Source organism: Trachypithecus francoisi, unplaced genomic scaffold, assembly GCF_009764315.1.
Source record: "Trachypithecus francoisi isolate TF-2019V2 unplaced genomic scaffold, Tfra_2.0 Contig01579, whole genome shotgun sequence".
NCBI lineage: Eukaryota > Metazoa > Chordata > Mammalia > Primates > Cercopithecidae > Trachypithecus > Trachypithecus francoisi.
In genome coordinates, this window is record NW_022681442.1 from 36,028,416 (window position 1) to 36,053,305 (window position 24,890).

The window sequence follows — 24,890 nt, forward strand, 5'->3', positions numbered from 1 at the left end:
GTTATTTCAATTTTATCAAAATATGAACTGCAAAAACATACAAAACATGAGTAGAGGTAAATAGACAACAGACAATTGTATTGAATTAAATGAATCTTAATTGCATTAAGAGCATGAAGTCACTATTATTTGAAGCACTGTTAAAGAATCTAAGAACTTATGAGGAATACAGTATTGAGGGTAATTGAGGTTAAAAGTAAATCTATAATAACAATTGTTTGATCAATTAACAAAATTTGATTATAGACTACAATTGAAAGTATTCTATCAGTGTTAGATTTCCTGAGTTTGATTATTGTACTGTGGTTATATAAGAGAATATCTTTGTTCTTGGGAAATACATACTGAAATCTTTAAGGGTAAAGGAACATAATATATACAACTTATTCTCAAATGGTTCAGGAAAAATACTATATGTGACTGTTGTGTGTGGGAGAGACAGAAAAGGGAAGAGAGAATGATAAAGCAAATGTTGCAGAATTTTTTAACTTGGTAAATATTTGTGAAGTGCTCTTTGAATTGTTCTTGTAACTTTTCTGTAATTTTGAAGTCCTTTCAAAACAGAAAAATTAATACAACAACAACAAAAAATCTCTGATAACAAACCAAAAATGAAATTTTACAACAATTACATTTATAATGGCACCAAAAAGAAAATCATACTTAGGAATAAATTTAACAAAAAAATACAAAAGTTACACTCCGAAAACTACAAAATATTACTTAAGGAAATTAAGTAAGACCTACACACACAGAAAGACATCACATGTTCATGGATTGGAAGATTTAATATTTTTAAGATGGCAATATTCTCCAAATAGATTTACCAAGTTGATACAATCTTATTAAAATCTCAGCTGGCTTCCTTGCAAAAGCTGACAACCTGATCTTAAAATTCATATGGAAGTTAATGGGACCCATAATACCCAAAACAATATTTTAAAAATAAAAAGAAATTGGAGGACTCACACTTCCTGATTTCAAAACTTACTACCAAACTGTAGTAATCAAGAAATGTGGAACTGACATAGGGCTAGATACATAAAGAAATGGAAAGTAACTGAGAGTGTAGAAAAAAATGCTCACACTTATGGGAAATTGATTTCCAACAGGGTGCCAAAACAATTACCAGGAGAAAATAATAATCTTTTCAGCAAATGGTGCTGTAACAACTACATATTCACATAGAAAAACATGAAAATTTGGCCCCTACCTCATAACATATATAAAAACTAACTCAAAGTGGATCAAAAACCTAAATGCTAGGGCTAAAACTATGTAGCTGTTTGAAGAAAATATAGACGTATGTCTTCATGACTTTGGATTAGGCAATAGTTTCTTAGATAGGACAACAAAAGCATAAGAACCAAAGAAACTATAGATTGAATATCATCAAAATTTAAAACTTTTAAATTTTGTGCTGCAAACAACACTGTCAAAAAAGTGAAAAGACAACCCACAGAATGGGAGAAAATTTTTGGAAATCATATATCTGAAAAGGGAATATATAAGGAATCATTGCAACTCAATTATAAACAGGTGAGCCAATTTAAAAAATGGGCAAAGGGGCCAGGTGTGGTGGCTCATACCTGTAATCCCAGCACTTTGGGAGGCCGAGGCAGGTGGATCACCTGAGGTCAGGAGTTCGAGACCAGCCCAGCCAACATGGTAAAAGCCCGTCTCTACTAAATATACAAAATTAGCTGGGCATGGTGGCACATGCCTGTAATCCCAGCTACTCGGGAGGCTGAGGCAGGAGAATCACTTGAACTCAGGAGGCAGAGGTTGCAGTGAGCCAAAATCATACCATCACACTCCAGCCTGGGCAACAAGAGTGGGCAAAGTATCTGAACAGACATTTTTCCAAAAAAGATCCACAAATGCCCACTAAACATATGAATAGATTTTCAAAACCATCAGCCATCAGGGAAATACAAATCAAAACCTCAATGAGATACTACTTCACACTCATTAGGAAGGCTGTAATAAAAGATAGGTAATAACAAGTGTTGGCAAGGATGTGGAGAAATTGGAATCACCATATATTGCTGGTGGAAATGTAAATAGTCCAGCTGCTTTGGAAAACAGTCTGGCAGTTCATCAAATGGTTAAACATAGACATACAAGTGACCCATCAATTTTGCTCCTAGGTATATAACCAAAAGAAATTAAAAACACAAGTCCACACCAAAACTTGTCCATGAATGCTCACAGCAGCATTATTCACAATGTCAAAAAATTTAAAAAATCCAACTATTCATCAACTGATGAATAAAATGTGGTATATACATTCAGTGGGATATATGCTATGAAATGAATGTCCAGAATAGGCAGAATTGTGGAGACAGAAAGTAGATTGGTGTTTTCCTAGGACTCAGAAAACGGGGGGGCAGGGGTGGAGGGGCACGTAGGGAGGAAATGGGGAGTGCCCATTAATAGGTATGAGGTTTCTTTTCAGGGTGATAAAATGTTCCAAAATTGATTTTGGTGGTGGTACACAATCCTGTGAATACACAAAAACCACTGAATTGTCAACTTTAAGTTGGTGAATTGTATGATATGTGAATTATATCAATTATATCTCCAGATATCAACAACTATGGATTTGAATCTCAACTTCAGCACTTACCAACTGAGAGACTTTAACAATTGAGTTACTTAACATTAAATTATACCAATCTCCTAGGATTGTTGGAAAACTGAATTAACTGAATTAATCCACCGTAAGTCTGTGTGTTAACTAACTAAAGCCACCAGCACTTCCTTTCATTAAACACTTACCATATTCATTTCCTTTGCCTGCTATAACAAATTACCATTAAAAACTCAGTGGTTTAAAATAACACACATTTATTCTCTTACAGCTCTGGAAGTCTGAAGCCTGAAATCAGTTTCACTGGACTAAAATCAAGGTGTTGGTAGGACTAAACTCCTCTCTACCCATCGGAGAATATTATGGTTGGAGATAAATTACCATATAATTGAAAAGACTGGATTGATTAATAAATATCCAATTTTATATCCTAAAAACATACAGCTTCTTCACAAGTGTTCATAGATTTATACAAACCCACCATATGCTTAGTTACAAGGAAACCTCAGAAATTATAAAGCCATATTCTTTAACCATCATGGAAAAAGTGAAAAATTAATCATAATGGCTAAACAAAAATAAAAATCATTTAGAATCTTCTAAAAGTAATAACCTGGGCTACAGAGAATAAAAATATGATGTCAAACTATTTAGAAAACTATGACACCACATATAAAAATGTGTTGGATCTATTCACAGTAAGAACAGATTCAGAAAAACTATGACAGGCCAAGTGCGGTGGCTCACACCTGTAATCTCAGCATTTTGGGAGGCCTAGGCAGGCAGATCACTTGAGTCCAGGAGTTCTAGACCAGCCTGGGCAACATGGTGAAACCCCGTCATAACAAAAATAAATAAATAAATACCGAAAAACTATTATAAGTATGGCAGGAAAACTGGAATACCTTTATATGATAAAGCACTCACATATGTTGATTAAAAACGTCAAATCCAAATAAGTATTATAACAAACAGGAAAAGGATGTCAAAAGTATACAAAAGAAGTATATCATGTGAAAAATGTCAAATTTACTGCAATTAAAGAAATACAAACTAAAACAATCTAAAAATTGATAAGATTATTTAAAAACAGGGCCGGGCGCGGTGGCTCAAGCCTGTAATCCCAGCACTTTGGGAGGCCGAGACGGGCGGATCACGAGAAAAAAAAGATTATTTAAAAACAAAAACACCAAAGCTGTCAGGGATGCCACAAAACAGGAACGAACTGCTTTTGAGAGCATGAAGGGCCCAACCTTTGGGAAGGTGACCTGGCAACAGTAATCAAGAACTTTAAAAAACATTAACAAGTTTCGATCTAGTAAGTCTATTTCTCGGATCCTATCCTCAGAGTGCAATCCTACATATGGAAAAAACTTCCTGCATGAAGACATTTATTGGAAATGGAAACAACCTCAGTGTTCAATAACAGGAGAACTGTTAAATAAACCATGTGACTATAAAAAATACGCTAACAAAGACCACGCTATAAAATGGAAAATAGTTGTGCTTCACTACTACAGTAAAACCAGGCTTTAAAACTGTATATATGGCCTAATGATCATGGTGCCATCTCAATTTGTCAAGGTCCTACTCAAGTGAATGCCAAATGAGAGAAACAACCCAGGCATAGTAAAAAAGAACTGCCAGGAAATAGCACCAAAATATTACAAGTGATTGTTTTTCTTCCCTACTGGAATCTACAGTATCCTGTTTTCTTTAACAGGCATGTGCTACGTTACTTTTATCCTCATGGACATAAAGCAACGCTTTACATCGTTCCTATGAATCAAAAGGAAACACTTCATTTTTTTTTTTTGGCTTCTTTTTTTAATTTTTTAAACCAAGCAGTGGTTATGGAAGGAAACACCTCTTTGTGTAGGGCATGTACTGCCATTGTGGATCTCTAAAGTCACTTTGATATTCTAACAAAACTGCATGTCGCATACATGTTAGATAACCTCTACTTTGGATTCTTTTCTCCAAAAACTTATTTTCTCTTCACAGCTCCCTCAAGTTTCCAAGCCTAAAGAAATTCCATCGGTTCTCTCTGCACCCACTTTCCTTGCTTTGCTCCTAGAATTATTCCCACCTTTCTTCTGCAGAGCGTAGACAATGCCTCAGGCACACTGTTCCCAATCTCAGAGCCCTGAGCCCCTGCTACCTCTAGCTTCTTGGGACTCCAACACCCAGCACAAGGTTCTGCAGGCAGCCACACATTCTGATCCAGTACTTCTCAAGTTGAAGGCAGAGAATAAGGGAAGTTTAGGGAAGCTTGGAGCCATGGAGAAAAGGTGGAGACATGTAGGAAATCTAACCGAAGGCCTTTTTATGTAACAGTAATTTGTGTGTCCTGAAGATTCCAGTTCCTAGGATTTAGCAAATTGGGAGCCTCCATTTCCTGTTCTAGGGCATATATCTGCTGAATGAATAAATGAATTAGGCTTCCCATCATCCTGCAATGACAGCTGATCAGTGCTAGAAGTGGTAGCTTGGTGAGGGGGTGGAGGGTGGGAAGAGCTTGGTCATTTAGTACCAAAATAAGCCCTGAGACTAAGGCATGCGATGACCCTGTCACATTGCTAGTCAAAGTGTGGCCTGTGGAGGGGCAGCATTATCATCACCTGGGAACTTGTTAGAAATGTAGACCTACCTCAGAGCTATTGGATCAGAATCTGCATTTTAACAAGTTCTCTAATGATACATACCCATGTTCAAGCACTGCCTCAGAACACACACGCGTGCACACACACACACACCAATATCACCAAGACAAAAAAGTGATTCCACTCTTGCACACTTCACCAAACCATCAAGACATTTAGTGATTCTTCACCACAGGGGCTGCCCTTGATTTTGGCCTTCCTCCGAAGTACTTAAAAGAATAGACTCGGCCGGGCGCGGTGGCTCAAGCCTGTAATCCCAGCACTTTGGGAGGCCGAGACGGGCGGATCACGAGGTCAGGAGATCGAGACCATCCTGGCTAACACGGTGAAACCCCGTCTCTACTAAAAATACAAAAAAATTAGCCGGGCGAGGTGGCGGGCGCCTGTAGTCCCAGCTGCTCGGGAGGCTGAGGCAGGAGAATGGCGCGAACCCGGGAGGCGGAGCTTGCAGTGAGCTGAGATCCGGCCACTGCACTCCAGCCTGGGCGACAGAGCGAGACTCCATCTCAGAAAAAAAAAAAAAAAAAAAAAAAAGAATAGACTCCATGTAATTTACTCCAGGCCTCACCTTCACTCTACACAGATGGAGCCCATCACCTCTGGACAGTAGCGGGTGGGATTAAACCCTACTGCCCTTGAGCACCATTACCAGTTATAAAGAGCAGAGAAACAACCAAAAAGACAACACAAGGGGGAAAGCCCTCTCAAAATGTAATTTGACCAAGTAAAGGCAATACCAATCACAATGATTTATAAAAACTGTTTACCAGATGTAGGTTATTACCAAGGTTATTACCAATCATGATTAAGGAAATCATTTAATGTGCAGTTGATTGCTTTGTAAAGGCTTATTTGATTACCTGACCCATACTGAAGGATAAACTCTGTACTTCTGCCTTCAAATCTCCAAGATGGACATGTAAGTAGGTTGACTGCTCAGAGCTTGGGGAAAAAAGTGGGCTTTTTACTCTTAAATCTACACTATAGTTAAGGTAAAAGAGAGAAAAGATCTTTAAGCACTGCTGGGAGGGTGAAGGGGCTTGCCATGGGCACCAGATTCTACTCATTTTCTAGATCCAACTGAAGTGTCCCATCCTTTGAGAAGTTTCTCCAGAAGCCATCACTCCCTATTCTGCTTCTCATGGCACTTTCTCTTGTATTATTATTTTTTATTTTTATTTTGTTAGAGACAAAGTCTCACTATGTTGCCCAGGCTGGAGTGCAGTGGTTATTCACGGGTGCAAATATAGCACATTACAGCCTCAAACTTCTGGGACCAAGCAATCTTCCTGCCTCAACCTCCTGAGTAGCTGGAACTACAAGTATGTACCACTGTGTCATGGCACTTTGTTTAGACTTATATTACAGCTCTTAGGGAGGTAGAATGTATCCATTAGGATCCCAGACTTTGCAGCCTAACTACAGCAGTCAAAATTTCCCCTCTGCCTATTATTAGCTGTGTGACCTTAACCAAATGACCTTCTTCCACCAGCTGGAAGATACGGAAACCAATATCATGGAATTTTTGTAAAGATTACACGAGACAACACATATAAAGCATTACAATGTTTGGCACATAATAAATAATCAATGTTAGCTATTATTATTAGCACTCCCAGCTATTATTATTAGCCTTCCCCACTAGACCATGAGCAAACTGTTTATCCAAGGATCTGTGTGGCATGGGAACTTACAAATGGTAGACACACAATAATATGTGTCAAATTGGTTTGAAGGTATGCCAGGAAGAGGAAAGGGAGGGTGCTGGAAAAAACCGTAGTGTACTTTATGATTTTTCCCAGGGCCAACTTCTGTAGTGTTTGTTTTTATTTCATTACCAGAGTACATTATCTCAGACAGCAAGGTTGCTATAAAGTAGGGCTAGAAAGACACTATTTATGGAACCAGATATTCTGTTCAGAGAAAGCAAAGTTGGCTATGAGGCACCTGAAATCTCCAGTTTGGCCCTTGGCTGAGCAGGGAGTGGGGGCTGAAGTTCAGCCAGAGCTTCACTTGCCCAACAGGGTGCCCTGGCATGGGGTTACATTATCTCTGAAAATCATCCACCCAGAGGGATGCATTTTGTTTTTCAGTGTATCCACATAGGGGGACGTCTTTACAGATTGTGCAAAAGATCTATATGTGCCAGTGGGGAACCCTACTGCAAACTCAAAGGTCCCCATTTTAAACCAGCCTCCTGAGTCTCAAATGAGCATTGACTAAAATAATAATGCCTCACTCACTAAATATTTATTGAGTTCCCATTAAGGAGCTCAAGGTGCTAATGGCTGACAAGGACCTTTTGGACTTGCACAAGAGCCTGGTGTGTACCACCGTCTAAGGAAAGCTTGGGATGTTCTCTGACGTGGACACCAAATTGCAGAACCTGTCCCAGGGGCTGATGAATGTGGCTGCCAAGCTGGCCCACAATAAGCACATCACAGGACCTCCCAGACCTCACAGAGGAGTTCACTGAACCTGACACCTTCACCATTGGCTGCTGAATGACATGTGCTCTTCCTGAATCAGTACTCAGCATCTGTCCACTTCCTGCATGGCTTCCGGCCCTCTATGACTGCTATATGGTCACCGTCTGTGGCTGCCTCCTGTACCCCTATCACGACTGAGGCCCCTCTCCCACCACTCTGCCCACACTGATGAAAAAGTTGCCATAAGTTGAGAGACTAAAAATAAAATTGCACTAGACACTGCAGATCTAAAGGTGAATACATAAATTACAATTGGGGAGAGACAGAACGTGATGCAGAGGGCAGGAGTGTGGACAAGTATGATGAATGCCACCTTAGGCATAACTGATGAGGTACTATAGAAGCATCCAAGATGGGGGCTAACCTAGACTTGAAGGATTAGAGAAGGCTTAAAGGGGAATAACACCCAATATGAGGCTTCAAGGAGTGATAGTAAATGTTAATATTTATTTAGCGATACTATACATCAGGCGCTGTTCTAAAAACTTTGCCTGAGTCCTTCATTCAGTCCTTACCACAATCCTATAAGACAGATGTTATTGTTATTATTTTCATGTTATAGATGATGAAACTGAGGCACACAGTAAATGGTGGAGCTGAAATTCAAACCCAGGCAGCTCAGCTCCAGACTAAAGGGGAAGGAGAGCACCGGACAGGCCCTTAAAACAGGAGACAGCGCCTAGCTTCAGTCTGAGGAAAGATGCAGTTCCTCTGGGGAACTGAAAGCAACTCAATGAGGCGCAGCTTGGGGTGGGGACAGACGTTCAGAGATGACTGGGCCTGCTCTGTAGGTTGGAAGAAAAACCAGAAGCAGAGGGTTTCAGATCCAGTCCAGACTTTTTTTTTTTTTTTTTTTTTGAGACAGTGTCTCACTCTGTCACCCAGGCTGGACTGCAGTGGTGCAATCTCAGCTCACTGCAACCTCCACCTCCCAGGTTCAGGTGATTCTCCTTCCTCAGCTCCCCAAGTGGCTGGGACCACAGGCGCACACCACCATGCCTGGCTAATTTTAGTATTTTTAGTAGAGACAGGGTTTCACCATGTTGGCCAGGCTGGTCTTGAACTCCTAACCTCAAGTGATCTGCCCACCTCAGCTCCCAAAGTGCTGGGATTACAGGTGCCAGCCACCACGCCCAGCCCCCCAGTCCAGACTTTTGACAACTAGCTGTGACTGGTGTCACCTAACTAACCCCTTCTGACCGCAGTTTCTCCTTTTTGTAAAAGATCATAATAACAATACCTGCTTCTCCTGGAGAATGGCCATGAGCACCAAATGATGAAAATGTATGTGAACTTGAGTGCAAAGTACAAATTCCTTCACAGACAAGACTTTATCAGTATCATTGCCCCAGTAGGTTCAAGGATTTGCGAACCTGAAATCCACAATGTCAGGGCACCAGAAAAAGCAGAGAAACAGTACTGGGGAGTGGAAAAGGCCACCAGCCCTGCCTCAGACCACCTCCATCCACACTCGGCCCTTACTAACTGTGCGATCTCAAGACAAGTTATCTTCTCAGTACCTCAATTTTGCCATCTGGGAAATGGGAATGACAATGATAGCACTTGTAAGGTTCATGTGATAAGTAAGTAGCACATGTAATATGCTAGGTACAGCTCCCAACACAGAATAAAGACTTAGTCAACATTAACAGCTATCATTATTGTTAAGTATTAAGAAATCTGTTGCCTACTTATGCTATTCTTCCATGTTCTATATGGTATAAGCATGTGGGAATGTTAGAAGTTAGAGATGATAAAGGAGGAGGAGAAGGAGATTTACAACTCTACACTCCCTCACTGCTGCAGAGATTCTTCCTGGCTCTCACACGCTGGCAAGCAGCTGGCTCTCCGTCCTGGCAGAAAATGCCCAAAAGAGGTAAAAGATAGAGACTGCACACCATCTGTGCAAACCAGGCTGCTCTTGTAGTTTTTAGACAAAATCTAAATGTAGTCAGATATGACCTGCCCTTTTAAGATAGAATTATTCTATTTCCTCCCTCCACCCCTCCCCGTCCCCCACTCTGTCCCTCACATAAAACTCCCCCACATATCTCAAGAAACTTTCAGCATTTTGAAAGACATACTCCGGGGTCCCATTGTGACAGCCTCGTGCCACATTAACTTCTCTGTCTTGTTCCCAGCAAAGAAGCCTTTGCTAATTTCACAACAGGAAAGCATGCAAGAAATTCGAGAACAAAACAAATCTACACGCAGAGCCCAGCATCTTCAAGTAATCTCCCTGAGGTACAGACCCGAGGGTAGATGAGTCCGGACTGCAGATGAGGCAGCTGCCTCTTAAACTGCAAGGGGACAGAAAAAGTCATTTGCCTCTGAAAAACCAACTCTGAATACAAATTGGTAATGAATATTCATGAGCCCCTCGAGCTTGCTCTAGAGCCACCCTTGACTGCAACCCTGGACTCTGCTTCCTAAAAAGTTTCCCAAAGCTCTTTCTCTGCCTCCTCTCAGAAGGAAGAGGGTGGGAAAGTTCATTCAGGGCTTTTTGCCTCCAACTTTCAAGTACTTGCTTTTTGCTCTGGCTTTTATTTTTCCTTCTTTTTTTTTTTTTTTTTTTTTTAAGGATTCAGATCAAATCAATTTTGGTCTTACCTTTGTATCTTCCATAAGTAGCAGCTTTTGTTTTCCTCCTCTTTCCTCGTTTCCCACCCCCCCGCCTCTGCTTGCTGTGGTCCGTCTCCGTGAGAGAGGTACTCAAGGAAACAGAGATATAACAGACCCTTAGGCTCGTGGGAGGGGCTAAATTAGCCGGCCCCGTTTCGGAAGGAACCTCAAACCCTGTCTTTTTCATTGACTAGAAAGGACAGATTGACTGAGGAGTCCAGCAGCTCATTTTCCTAAAGTTACTTGAAGCCTTTTCCAGGTTGTAATTTTTTGTATCCTTGAAGCAATGTATATTCAAATCTCTCTCTCTTTCTCTCTTCTTCCCTCTCGCCCTTACTCCCTCCCTCTTCATCTCTCTCTCCCTCTCTTTGTTATAGAAATCCCTTTTTCTCCCTTGAAAAAGTCGTCTCGGCTGCAAGCAAAAAAAGCTATTTCCTTACTGCAATTATGAAGCTAGGTAATAAGAAAGTTGTTACCTTGAAACCCACTTGAAAAACTGAAAGTCAAGAACAATTCTTCCCTCCCCATAAAGCCTCTAGTCCCATGACCAGCAATCCTTTCTCAAGGCTCATTAGAGCAAAGGCTAACAGGTGACCCAAGCGATGAGTTTCCTGCAGGAGAAGCTGCGTTATTGGTTGGAAGGCTGGGTGGAACCACAGAGGAGCTGCTCAATGGGAACCGCTGCCTGGCTGTGAATTGATGAAAATCATCCACCATTTCACAACTTTCACTTCCTACCTTTGAAGTCTAATGAGCATGAATTGCCACATCCAGACTATCAAGATTACCCCAATGTAGATAAGAACCTGAGCAAATTATTTTTAAACTGTGTAACCAAATTTTGAAATCAAAACAAGGGCTACCCTTTGAAAGGAAGGTAAGTCCTCAAGTCCCAAGGCGACTTGGCAGTTTCTCCCTCCACAAGGCTGTTGCAAACCTTAGCATTTCAGGTTTGAGAGGTACCTCAGACCGATATCGAGTCTAAACGAGGTTAGAGATGTGGAGAGGTTAAGCCACCTGCTCTTGCTCACACACGGTCTCTCCTATTTGCTACCATGCTCCCCAGCACCTAATACAGTTTCTCTCACAGCATGGGCTCTCAATAAATATTTGATGAATGGTTGAAAAAGTGAATGAATTGCAGCAAAGCACAAACGTAGATCTGTTTTCCTGTTTCCTAGTTCTTGCTTTTTCTACATTGCTTGTCTGGCATGAAAATTTGTATCTAAAGCCAATTATACCATATAAATCATTAAATTTGTGAGCCCTAAAGATTGTTTTGACCATGTAGAAACTATATTCTCCAGTGAACTTTCAGTCATACTTTAATAATGATGAAAGATAACCTTTTAGTTTAGGCATCTGTTACTTTGCACGGTGCCACATGGTATATACTTAATACATTTTTATACTTTAATAAATTTGGAGCTGCATAACAGCACTTTTTTTATTTCTGAAATGCTTTATAGTTATAGGATTTTGCATGTATAATAACAACTAATCATATTGAATGAAAGACTCAATGGATGTCTTCTCTCGAGCCAGTTTAGACTACATCTCTAATAATGAATATTGGTCTGATATTCATCCTGTTATGATAAAATTGGTTTTGGGTGATATGATGGGATTTTTTGTAAAAACCAACAATATAATCGGTTTATGACTGACTGCCTTTGTACTATTGTTTTGGAGACAAATTTGAAAAGAGCATGTCCACAAAATATTCTGTGAATTACAGAATGGAAACCAAAATATCAAAGCCAGAAAGAGAAAAGAATGATCAAAGGGAAGATCCAGAGGCTGAGGGGTAGGCAGGAGAAACAGACAGACAAGTACTTGAACTTGTCAATGAGAGACACACTTTGGTGGGTGCTGTGGCAACAGTTCTCTGCTTTATTACATTAGGACATTAGGTTATTTTTTTTTCTGAGACAAGAGTTTTGCTCTTGTCTCCCAGGCTGGAGTGCAATGGAGCAATCTCAGCTCACTGCACCCTCTGCCTCCCGGGTTCAAGTGATTCTCCTGCCTCAGCCTCCCAAGTAGCTGGGATTACAGGCGCCCACCACCTTGCCCAGCTAATTTGTGTATTTTTAGTAGAGATGGAGTTTCACCATGTTGGTCAGGCTGGTTTCGAACTCCTGACCTCAGGTCATCCCACCCCCCTCAGCCTCCCAAAGTGCTGGGATTACAGGCGTGAGCCACCGCACCCGGCCTATTTTACTACATTCTTACATTCTTTTTTCGAGACAGAGCCTCACTCTGTCACCCAGGCTGGAGTGCAGTGGCGTGATCTCGGCTCACTGTAGGCTCTGCCTCCTAGGTTCAAGTGATTCTTGTGCCTCAGCCTCCCGAGTAGCTGGGATTATAGGTGTGCGCCATTAAGCCCGGCTAATTTTTGTATTTTTAGTAGAGATTGGGTTTCACCATGTTGTCCAGGCTGGTCTCAAACTCCTGGCCTCAAGTGATCCACTTGCCTTGGCCTCCCAAAGTGCTAGGATTACAGGTGTGAGCCATAGTGCCTGGCCACAGTTCTCTATTTTAAACAAAATTAAAATTCAAGGTCACTTCAATCATGTTCTATCAGACGTTGTCGACAAATTGACAATTGACTCATTCTCGTTACATTTCATCAGGGAGAGAAAGAGTTAGTAAAAAGTAAATTGTTCTAATACCCAACTTCTGGTTGTACCAGGAGAGGTAAAATCTCATTATAATAACTAGCACTTCATAAATATTTGAAGTTCATCCAAACTGAATATGGAGTAATAGAAACATAGTTCTAACCCCAACTCATATTACATGAGCCTTTTGACAATATTTAATGCTTTTTATAGGTAATATGCTCTGTGCTACAATTTAATCATGTTGTCCAGGTTCGCACCCTCCTCAGCATCAAGAAAATACTATGGTTAAGTATATATTATCACCAATTCATACAAGAATAATTATAAAAGAGATGGGAGTTTGTGTGTATCTTTCTAAAGGCCTCAGAATTTATCTTAAAAAATAAATTTTCTTTCTCAACAAAAAATTATCATCATTGTTAATTTTGTTGTTTGTAATCGAAAGTAGAAAATTAAAACTGCACCCAGAAAGACGGAGGAAGTTGTTAGAAAGGGGTAAAGATATTTGTCTGTATTTTAATGATGAAATGGTCTTATAAGTTCTTAGAATGGTAGAATTTTCATTTTTCCTACACCTTCATCCTCTTTCACTGTACTGGTTCATCCCTCTTGCATATAAAATATTTAAGTAATTCTCATTCTTAAAAACAAATTCTGTTGTTTAATGGTATAGATTATTAGTGTTGCAACATGAATAAGTTCTTGAGATTGGCAGCTCAACAATGTGAATGTACTTAAAAATACTTAAGTGTACAATTAAAAATGATTAATATGGGCCAGGTGCATTGGCCTTCCCTGTAACCCCAGCATTTTGGGAGGCTGAAGCAGTAGGTTGTCTTGAGGCCTGGAGTTTGAGACCAGCCTAGGCAACATAACAAGACCCCATCTCTACAAAAATAAAAATAAATTTTAAATGATTAATATAGTAACTTTTTTTTTTTGAGACAGAGTTTTGCTCTTGTTGCCCAGGCTGGAGTGCAATGGCAACCCCCGCCTCCCGGGTGCAAACGATTATTCTGCCTCAGCCTCCTGAATAGCTGGGATTACAGGCATGTGCCACCACACCCAGCTCATTTTGTGTTTTTAGTAGACAGGGTTTCTCCATGTTGGTCAGGCGGCTGCTCTTGAACTCCTGACCTCAGGGGATCCGCCCACCTTGGCCTCCCAAAGTGCTAGGATTACAGGCATGAGCCCCCGGGCCTGGCAATGTAGTAACTTTTATGTCTATTTTATCACAATTTTAAAAAAATTAATTAAAACAAAAACAGCTGCTTCACAAACGAGCTACTTGAGACCATGGTCTACCTTTGCCTTACCTTCATCACCTCCATTCTCTCCTCATTCATTTGCTCCTCCTTCCATTGCATTCCCGTTTCTCACCGCACGACCCCAGTGAAACTGCCCTAAGATTGCCAATGACCTCTAAAGCAAAGACCAATTTGTGTTTTATCTTCTTGGATCTCTGTAGCATGGGCCATTGTTGGCCTTCCTTCTTTCTTGAAAATTGATCTCTCCTTATTTTCCAGAACCCCCTCATGTCAGTTTTTCCTCCTCCGTCTGTGTACGATGGCTCCTGTTCAGTCAACTTTTGTGTCTCGTAAATGTTGGTGTTCCCTAGACCTTCACCCTTTGCCTTCTCTCCCTACTTCACTTATTCTACCTGGGTCATAACTTCTCATGCCCTTACGTTTCTGCCAAATTCACTCCCATGAGCTCCAGATCTATATTTCCAGCCACCTACTGGGTGTCAAGAGAATATCCCACAAGCAGCTCAAACTGAGCATCCAAACTGTACTCTGTATCTTTACTTCCAAATCTGCTTCCATCCAGTACCAGTACTCCCTCCTTTTTTTTTTTTTTTTTTTTTTTTTTTGAGACGGAGTCTCACTCTGTCACCCAGGCTGGAGTGCAGTGGCACAATCTTGGCTCACTGCAACCTCTGCCTCCCAGGTTCAAGCAATTCTTGTGCCTCAGCCTCCCGAGTAGCTGGGATTGCAGGTGCACACCACCATGCCTGGCTAATTTTGTGTTAGGAGAGATAGGGTTTCGCCATGTTGTCCAGCCTAGTCTTGAACTCCTGACCTCAGGTGATAGGCCGCCTTGGCCTCCCAAAGTCCTGGGATTATAGGCGTGAGCCACTGCGCCCGACCCCTACAGTAGATAATGGCACCACCATCCACCTAGTCACACAACCCAGCAACCTCAGGGTCCTCCTAGACACCTCCCCACATCCCACATCTTAATGTTTACCAAATCCTATTGTTTCTATACCTTAAGACCTCTCAAATTCATCTCCTCTCTCCATTCCCATCACTTCTGCCATAGTGCATACTCTCCTCATCTTTCTGAAATCAATATCTGATCATGTCATTGGCAGACTTTAAAAATTCTAGTCTCCTTATCATGCGTAAAATAAAATTTAAATTCCTGTCACAGAATATGTAAGGACTCTCTCTACCTCTCTAAACTCATTTCCTGTTATAGGCTTCCTGCACTCCAAAAACTGAATCTAATTTCAGAACCCATAATCCTTGTACAACTCTGAATTTTTGTTTTGAGATGGAGTCTCGCTCTGTCACCCGGGGTGGAGTCCAGTGGCACTATCTTGGCTCACTGCAACCTCTGCCTCCCAGGTTCAAGCAATTCTCATGCCTCACCCTCCCGAGTAGCTGGGACTACAGGCACATGCCCCCATGGCAGGCTAATTTTTGTATTTTTAGTGGAAACAGGGTTTCACCATATTGGCCAGGCTGGTCTCGAACCCCTGACCTTGTGATCTGCCCGCCTCAGCCTCCCAAAGTACTGGGATTACAGGCATGAGCCACCGCACCTGGCCACATCTCTAAATGTATACAAGCGATTACACTGCTCAGAATGCTCTTTCCCCTCTTATCCACCTGGTCCTCCTATGTATCTTTCATGACTCAAATATCTGGTCCCCTGTGTGAGGCCGTTTTTACATTGCAATAAAGAAATACCTGAGACTGAGTAATTTATAAAGAGAGATAATGGCTCTGCAGTCTGTACAAGAAGCATGGCACCAGCATCTGCTTCTGGTGAAGACCTCAAGAAACTTACAATCATGTCAGAAGGTGAAGGGGGAGCTGGTACATCACATAGCAAGAGAGGGAGCACAAGAGAGAAAGGGGAGGTGCTAGACTCTTTTAAACAACCAGATTTCAAATGAACTCATTTTCACCAAGTCATTCATGAGGGATCTGCCCCCAGGACCCAAACACCTCCCACCAGGTCCCACCTCCAACATTAGGGATCACATTTCAACATGAAATTTGGAAGTGACAAATATCCAAACCACATCATCCCCTATGAAGTTTTGCCTGACCCAACCCCGCTCCTTTCCCACAGACACTGTGCTGACCCACAGAAGAGACGCCACTCGTGTTATCATGTTTTATAATTTCATTTACATCTCAGGCCATAAACCTTGGAGTCACATTTGAATCCTCTTTCCTTATAATCCAAGTCCAACCCTGTGGTAAATTCGCTGGGTCCTATCTTCCAGATACATCCAGGACCTGACTCTTCTCATTACTTCTACTGCTACCACACTGATCCAAGCCACATCATCTCTTGCCTGTATCCTGTATTATTGCGATAGCCTCCTCACTGGTCTCCTCCCAGATTCTGCTCTTTAAACTCCTCAGCCTATTTTCAACCCAGAACCCATAATAATTCAGTTAAAATTAAACAAAACAAAAGATTATGGAACTCTTTTGCTCAAAATTTATAAAAGGCGCCATCTCACCCCAAGAAAAGCCAAAGTCCTTCCAGCTTCCCACCAGGCCCTGCCTGGCCTGCTCCTCATCACCTCTGTTTCTCTCCTACTACTGTCCTCTTCTTGCTCCCTCTGCTCCAGCCTCCGAGTCGTTGCACATGCTTTTCTTTCTGCCTGGAATACTGTCCTCCTGAATATCCACATGGCTCATTCCCTCCTTCCCTATAGGTTTTTAGTAAATTATTACCTTCTATCCCAGCACCAAGATTGCTATTTCTAAATACTATTTTCTACTAAAATGGCCTAAAGCCCTTTGGAAAAATAGGTAACCAAGTCTGGGGCAGGAAGTATACCAGAAAGCAAGGACACTATCTAAAATTACTAGGGTTGTGTCAAAAGGACTCAGGAGCCAACTTTCAGTGGCTCCTACTGGCCAAAGTAGAAAAAAAGAAGAAATTTGAGCAGCAATAAAAAGAATAACTGCAATGGATTGAAATGTATCAGATATATTGAGATCCACATAGTCATAATGATACTATGAAGAAATCACTGTTCACCTTTAGAACCAATTCATTATTGTGAAAACACATAAGGGGGATAATAGCAACACTCAACCTCCCTTTGTTGCACAAACTGTACCCCAGGACAACCAAATCATTGATGGGGAAAAGTCTCTTTAAAGTATTCCAGATAATGAAAGACTAAAATTGGTAGCATGTGGGTATCACCATTTTGCAATACCTCACAAAGGAATGAATATAAACAATCATCAATGACTGTTCACATAACAAAAGGGAGTACAAACATTCATTTTGTGCCTTCTGATAGAAGCACACATCACATCCTCTGAAGCTGTCTTCCCAAAAATGGAAGCTTCTAAACCTAATACCAGCTTATAGGAAAAAGAAGGCACGGATAAACACGTTAAAAAAATACAACAGGAATGCAATCAGTAAAATCCGGTTTGTAGGAGACTAGATTAAAACAAGCAATAAAACAACTCAACTTCTTGAACAAATAAATTGCAGAGAAGAAAAAAGAGAATGAGCTACCTATAATTAAAAGAAATTTAAAAAGATATACCAACAAAATTAATACCAGGATCTTGAAATTCTGATTCAAACCAATGTAAAAGAAACTTAAAGAAAATCAAAGAAATTTGAAAACGGACTAGATATTTTATAATATTATAGAACTGTTAACTTTTAAGGTATGATAGTAGTATTGTGGCTGTAATTTTTCCAAAATCCTTATCTACTGGAGACACACACTGAAATATGTACAGATGAAATCTGGGGTTAGTTTCAAAAAGAGGAGGAATGGGTAAGGTACAGATAAAACAAGATTAGGGATGACATTATAACTGCTGAAGCTGGATGGTATACGGGGATATGTTTTATTATTCTCTCTACTTTTTATGTTTGAAATTTTTGCAATAAAAGGCAAAAAAGAATCCTGGTGAAAAAGTGGGAGATTATTTGATATGCAGTGGTTATATGGGGTGTTATTACTGGTATTTGAGGAATGCAACTGAATGTTTCCTGAGTCAGTAGACATATGCAAAATGGACTTGGGTAGTTAAAAATAATGCTATAATTTGGCAAGATGATCCTCACAAAATAGGCTATTTCACTTTAGGGGCAAATAGGAAAAAGAAATCATTTGCCAGAAAAGTATAAGTAATTGAACAATAAACTGATCAAAGCTAAAAAAAAAAAAAACTGTTAAATGAGTGTAAGCAAGAAACGTATATTCACCATGCAATTTGTCTATAGTGTAATAATCAGGGAGCAATATCAAGGTTTCCTTAGATTTCCCTGTGGAATTTAACATTAGGTGTAGAAATCAAGAAGGACCATACACAATGTCCAACATGCAATATGTTATTATGGTTTGATGGTTTAAGGCAGGCTCCATAAACCCAACAGTGACCAAGCAGGAACCACATAAATTGGACTAAGTAGTAATGGTAGTTTCTGCATCACTAGGGGCCAGATAGTGGTGACAGGAAGGACGGAGCTAGTCGGATAGGGTGGAAGATGAACATTCTGTTCTCTATATTGTTTCTAATTCTCCATTAAAACAGAAGTCTATTGATAAAACTCATGAGAGGTGGTACTCTGGTTTTACATATCCTAAAATAAATGCCCAGGGTAACTATTGTATGAAATGACATGTTTTGCCAATTCCAAGAATGCCTGTGTTTATGTATTCAACTTTAGTTATAGATGAATATACAAAGAGGTTCTTCATAACATATGAAAAGTGTTCAAAATATTATGACATTTGAACATTTTGATTTGAATCAAAATATTATGATTGCTCATGGTCAATTTCAAGGTTAAAAGGAGACTGTAAAAGAATGGATTTTTATAATTGAGATGTCATAGATATGGTAAATCACAATACTTCAAAAATTTTGGGGTAAAATGTTACATGTTATATGGCAATTAACAAATCTAATCTCAGGAATCCAAAATTATTTTCCTACCAGCAAGAGATCCATGCCCCATCTTTTTTATGATCCCTATAAACCAAGATAATAAGTCAGTACTATTTGGTGTTGGTGAATGCATATTCAACGAACCAAAGTTGTCAACAAATTTAGAAAACCGTATGAAATTTTCTTGACACTACTTGACATTGTGCTTTGACAGTCTATCAGCACTACACATTACATGTTTTATCAAAAGAGAAATGCTGATTAAATTAATTCAATTGAATTTGTATTTCTCTACTATCAATAACAACTTCTCTCCTCACTCCATCTGCTTACTTACAGATATCCAGAGATGAAGAGGACCCTGTGGTGGAGGGTAGAAGGAGCAGAGAAAAAGTAGCAAGTAGCAAGTAGCAAGTAGCACACCACCATGCCTGGCTAGTTTTTGTATTTTTAGTCGAGATGGGGTTTCACCATGTTGGTCAGGCTGCTCTTGAACTCCTGGCCTTAAGCAATCCACCTGCCTTGGCCTCCCAAAGTGCTAGGATTACAGGCATGAGTCCCCACTCCCGGCCCTAAGTCACTTTAGATGTGAGTAAAGTCTGTAAGACCAAAGGCAAGAGGAACTGTATAAAAGTACATTACTCTGTTTCCCAAGATTCGTAATTCTGAAACCACTATACATGTATACTGGAATCAGAAAATTACGTAAATGGATGACAGACAATAAGAGTCAGGCTTCTCACTGTTGGAGTGGAAGGTTATAGACAAGTAAGGGGAAATGGCTAGAATGATCCATGTGGTAATGGATTAAGGTTACAGACATCAGTATGAACTCAGGTTTAGCTTAATAGGGATACATATGAATAAATGTAGAACTATTTATCGTTGTGCATATATATATATATGTATATGTATGTGGTTTAAAATACATCTATATTTTCTTGCTCTGTCAGCTGAGTGGGCCTATAAGCAATGATACTCCAGTAGCAATAAGCACATCTAACCCCCAGATTTTTGTTTCTATAACTATTCTCCAGTAAAAGGAACCAGAATTCCCCTGATAAACAGCTGACTCTAGGCTGGGGACAGGAAATATTACAAGGTAGTCCTAGAGTATATTGTGGGGCCAGAAAGTAAGAAAGTAATTAAGAAAAAAAAAGCTTACAATGATGTACAATGATGGGGTGTGTCAAAGTGACACAGGAGCCAATAGAGCTTCCAATAGCCAAAATTAGAATAATTTGAACAATAAAATAGAATCGTATTCAATGATAATCAAAGTATAAAATAAATATCCGTGAGTCTATACTGAAATAGACTATTAGTGTATTTATGAAATAGAATATTTAACAAATGAATTGTTAAATAAACAAGTGGGAGAGAATAGACAAATCCGTACAGAATTTCAAATGAGTTACATAAATACTCCACTCTCTAGGAGGTAAAGCATAACTCCCCACTCCTTAAGTATGGCCTGCCTAGTGACTTCTTTCCAAAGAGTGCAGCAGAGAAAAAGAGTAAGAAAGGGTGACTTTACAGTGGAAAAACCTGACAAACACTACCTCAGCAAGGCCATCTAGATCAACATCAACAGTAATAAATCATGTTGATAACTCATATCCTTGGTATGATGTGATGAAAATGGCACTCTGTGGTCTTCCTCCAAAAAGTACGTAACTCGAGTCTAATCATGAGAAATATATCAGACAAATCCCAATTGAAGGACATTATACAAAATTTCTGACCAGTATTTCTCAAAGCTGCTAAAGTCATCAAAAATAAAGTCTGAGAAATTCTCACAGCCAAGAAGAACCTAAGGAGTCATGAAGATTAAATGCAATTTGAAATCTTGGGACAGAAAAGAACATTGGGTAAAAACTAAAGAAATCTGAATAAAGTATGGACTTTTGTTGATATTAAGGTATCAATATTGGTTCATTTATTGTATTAAATGTACCACACTAATGTAGTATGTTAATAATCAGGGAACTGGGTAGAGAGTACCTGGTAACTTTCTGTACTATCTTCCTAACTTTTCTGTAAATTGAAAACTATTCTATAATTAAAAGTTTATTTTAAAAAATATGTTAACAGTGTATAGATATTTAACTGTAGTAGCTGTTGTGAAGCCCATCTTTGTTAAAGTAACTACTTTAATGACATGACATGATTTTGCAAAAGCATTTGTTACACATGATTTCTTGTTCAAACAGAATTCATTGTGTCCACATCCAGCAAAACAAAGTTAACTCAGGCTGTGTGCCAAGACACGGAAATGGCCTTGTTACATTGAACTCAATGTGAAAACATAGTAGTATTCAAATCTTTCCATCCACGACACGCAATATTCCCATTGGTCTAAAAAAAAAAAAAAAAAAAACAGAAGAAGAAGAAAAAGAAAGTCTCTAAGTTGATTTTCTAGTATCTTAAAAAGTTTCCAAATACATGTCACTGGGGAGAAGTCAGCAACTCCCCAGGGGGAGGGCAGGAAGGAGTATGGACTGCTGGTTGCAGCACTTGAAAAAAAATAACAAAAGGAAGGAAAAGGCCTAGGCTTCTCCAGACGGGGTTACCCTTATTTGGCAACATCGCCAAAGAACTTAAACTAGCTCTGAGAGGCAGAAAAGCTGGTGTTGAGCAAAATTCACCACACTGACCAACTTAAGTGCCCCAGAATTGTATTAATACTTGCCAAGCAATCAAGACTCCAAACAGCATAAATCTCTGTGTTCCACTTTTGGACCTTGCTGTTCCTAAGAGTCAGTGGAAAGTTTTGAAGAACACATGGCCCTTAGACTGATGCCGATGACCTTATCGGCATGGCCCACACGCCCAGCTTTTGAGGACAATAATATCCCACAATACCAGACCAGTCTATAACAGGAAGCTCCTATGTTGCTGTTAACGCCTCCGCCTTTGCAGAGATCAGCCAGAGGTGACAAATCTTTGAGGTAATGCCAAAATCAGGCCCCTGTTCTCCTTTACATTAGGCCCTTCATCCTCTGGGGGCCAGTAAAGTCTGAAGAAATAGGAGAATAGAAAAAGATAATAGTAATAGTAATTTTCACACTTTTGAGATCATTACTTAGCCTAAGATGATTCTCTCAGCTCATCCTGCAGGGTCTGGCTCAAATCTTAAATCTTTCAAGTCTTCCAGCTAACTCTCTCTCCTCCAAATTCTAAGAGCCTTTCATAAGTGCCCAGCAACATGGGAATTGCTTAATGCCTCACATTGCTGATTTTTCATATTGTATGTTTCTTACAGGCATACTCCACTTGCTTGTGCTTGGCTATATTGTGTTTCACAGACATTGCAGTATTTACAAATTGAAGGTTTGTAGCAACCCTACATTGAACAAGTCCATCACTGCCATTATTGCAGTACCATGTGCTCACTTCATGTCTCTGTAGCACATCTTGGTAATTCTTGCAATATTTAAAAATTTTCATTATTATTATACTTCTTATGATGATCTGGGATCAGTGATGTTTCATATTAAAATTGTAACTGTTTTGGGGCACCATGAACCATGCCCATATAAGATGGTGAACTTAATTGATAACTGCTGTTTGTGGTCTGATTGTTCCACTGTCTGGCTGTCCCACTATCTCCCCATCTCCTTGGGCTTCCCTATTCCTTGAGACACAATATATTGAAATTAGGCCAATTAATAACCTTACAATGGACTATAAGTGTTCAAGTATAAGGAAAAGTCACACATCTCTCATTGGAAATCAAAAGCTAGAAATGATTAAGCTTAGCAAGGAAGGCATGTCGAAAGCTGAGATAGGCTAAAAGCTAAGCTGCTTGCAGAAAACAGCCAAGCTGTGAATGCAAAGAAAAAGTTCTTTAAAAAAAGTAAACACACTACTCCAGTGAACACACAAATGATAAGAAAGAGAAACAGCCTTATTACTGATATGGAGAAAGTCTGAGTGTTCTGGATAGAATATCAAACCAGTCACAACATTCCCTTGAGCCAAAACCTAATCCAGAGCAGCACCTTTACTCTCTTCAGTTCTATGAAGACTGAGAGAGGTGAGGAAGCTGCAGAAGAAAAGTCAGAAGCAAGCAGAGGTTGGTTCATGAGGTTTAAGAAAATAAGCCATCTCCATAATGTAAAAGTGCAAGGTGAAGCAGCAAGTGCTGATGGGGAAGCTACAGCAAGGTATCCAGAAGAGCATGCTAAGATCATTGATGAAAGTGGCTACACGAAACAACAGCTTTTCAATGTAGATGAAATAGCCTTCTTTTAGAATAAGATGCCATCTTGGATGCCATATTAGGCCCTTCATCCTCTGGGGGCCAGTAGAGTTTTTCATAGCTAGAGAGAAGTCAATCTTCAAATCTTCAAAGGAGAGGATGACTCTCTTGTTAGGGCCTAATGAAGCTGGTGACTTTAAGTTAAAGCCATTGTTAATTGACCATTCTGAAAATCCTAGGGCCTTTAAGAATTACGTTAAGTTGGCCAGGCACAGTGGCTCATACCTGTAATCCTAGCACTTTGGGAGGCTAAAGCAGGCAGATCACCTGAGGTTAGGAGTTCGAGATCAGCTTGGCCAACATGGTAAAATCCCGTCTCTAAAAATACAAAAAATTAGCAGGGCTTGGTGGTGCACGCCTGTAGTCCCAGTTACTCGGGAGGCTGAGGCACAAGAATCACTTGAACCCAAGAGGTGGAGGTTGTAGTGAGTCAAGATCATGCCACTGCACTCTAGCCTGGGTGACAGAGACTCTGTCTAAAAAAAAAAAAAAAAAAAAAAAAAAAAAAAGAATTATGTTAAATCTACTCTGCCTGTGCTCTATAACTGGAATAAAAAAGTCTGGATGACCATAAATCTGTTTACAGCATGGTTTACTGAATATTTTAAGCTAACTGTTGATGTGTGCTGCTCAGAAAAAAATATTCCTTTCAAAATATTACTGTCCATTGACAATGCACTTGATCACCCAGGAGCTCTGATGGAGATGTACAAGAAGATGAATGTTATTTTTATGCATGCTAACACAACATTCTTTCTGCAGCCCACAGATCAAGAAGTAATTTCAAGTCTTATTACTCAAGAAATACATTTCACAAGGCTGTAGCTATCATAGATAGTGCCTCTGTTGAATCTGGGCAAAGTAAATCAAAAATTTTCTGGAAAGAATTCTAGATATCATTAAGAACATTCGTGATTCATGGGAGGAGGTGAAAATAACAACATTAACAAGAATTTGGAAGAAGTCCATTCCAGCCCTCATAAATGACTTGGAGGGGTTCAAGACTTCAGTGAAGGAAGTAACTGCAGATGAGGTGGAAATAGCAAGAAAACGAGAATTAGAAGTGGAGTCTGAAGATGTGACTGAGTTGTTACAATCTCGTGATACAACTGGAGTAGATGAGGACTTGCTTCTTATAGATAAGAAAAGAAACCGGTTTCTTGAGATGGAATCTATTCCTGGGGAAAATGCAGTGAACATTGTTGAAATGACAGCAAAGGATTTAAAATGTTACATGAGGAATTGAACTCAACTCTGCACCAAGCGGACCTAATAGACATCTACAGAATTCTCCACACCAAATCAACAGAATATACATTCTTCTCAGCACCACATCATACTTATTTGAAAATTGACCACATAGTTGGAAGTAAAGCACTCCTCAGCAAATGTAAAAGAACAGAAATTATAACAAACTGTCTCTCAGACCACAGTGCAATCAAACTAGAACTCAGGA

General features: G+C 39.9%; 1 protein-coding gene across 5 annotated transcripts in view; it reads right to left on the bottom strand.

The window, feature by feature from the left end:
• Positions 1-24,890, bottom strand: part of ENTPD1 (ectonucleoside triphosphate diphosphohydrolase 1) — a 179,872-nt gene that overhangs the window by 109,685 nt on the left and 45,297 nt on the right. Inside the window, exon 1 of one of the 5 annotated variants that reach the window (XM_033187659.1) lies at positions 10,844-11,006. The exons of 3 other annotated variants lie outside the window; for them this stretch is intronic. In XM_033187659.1, the coding sequence (XP_033043550.1) occupies positions 10,844-10,895 (52 nt within the window). In that variant the 5' untranslated portion in view covers positions 10,896-11,006. Of the gene's footprint in view, positions 1-10,355; positions 11,007-24,890 lie in introns of those variants that run through there. One more of the 5 variants, XM_033187685.1, reaches the window with a different exon arrangement.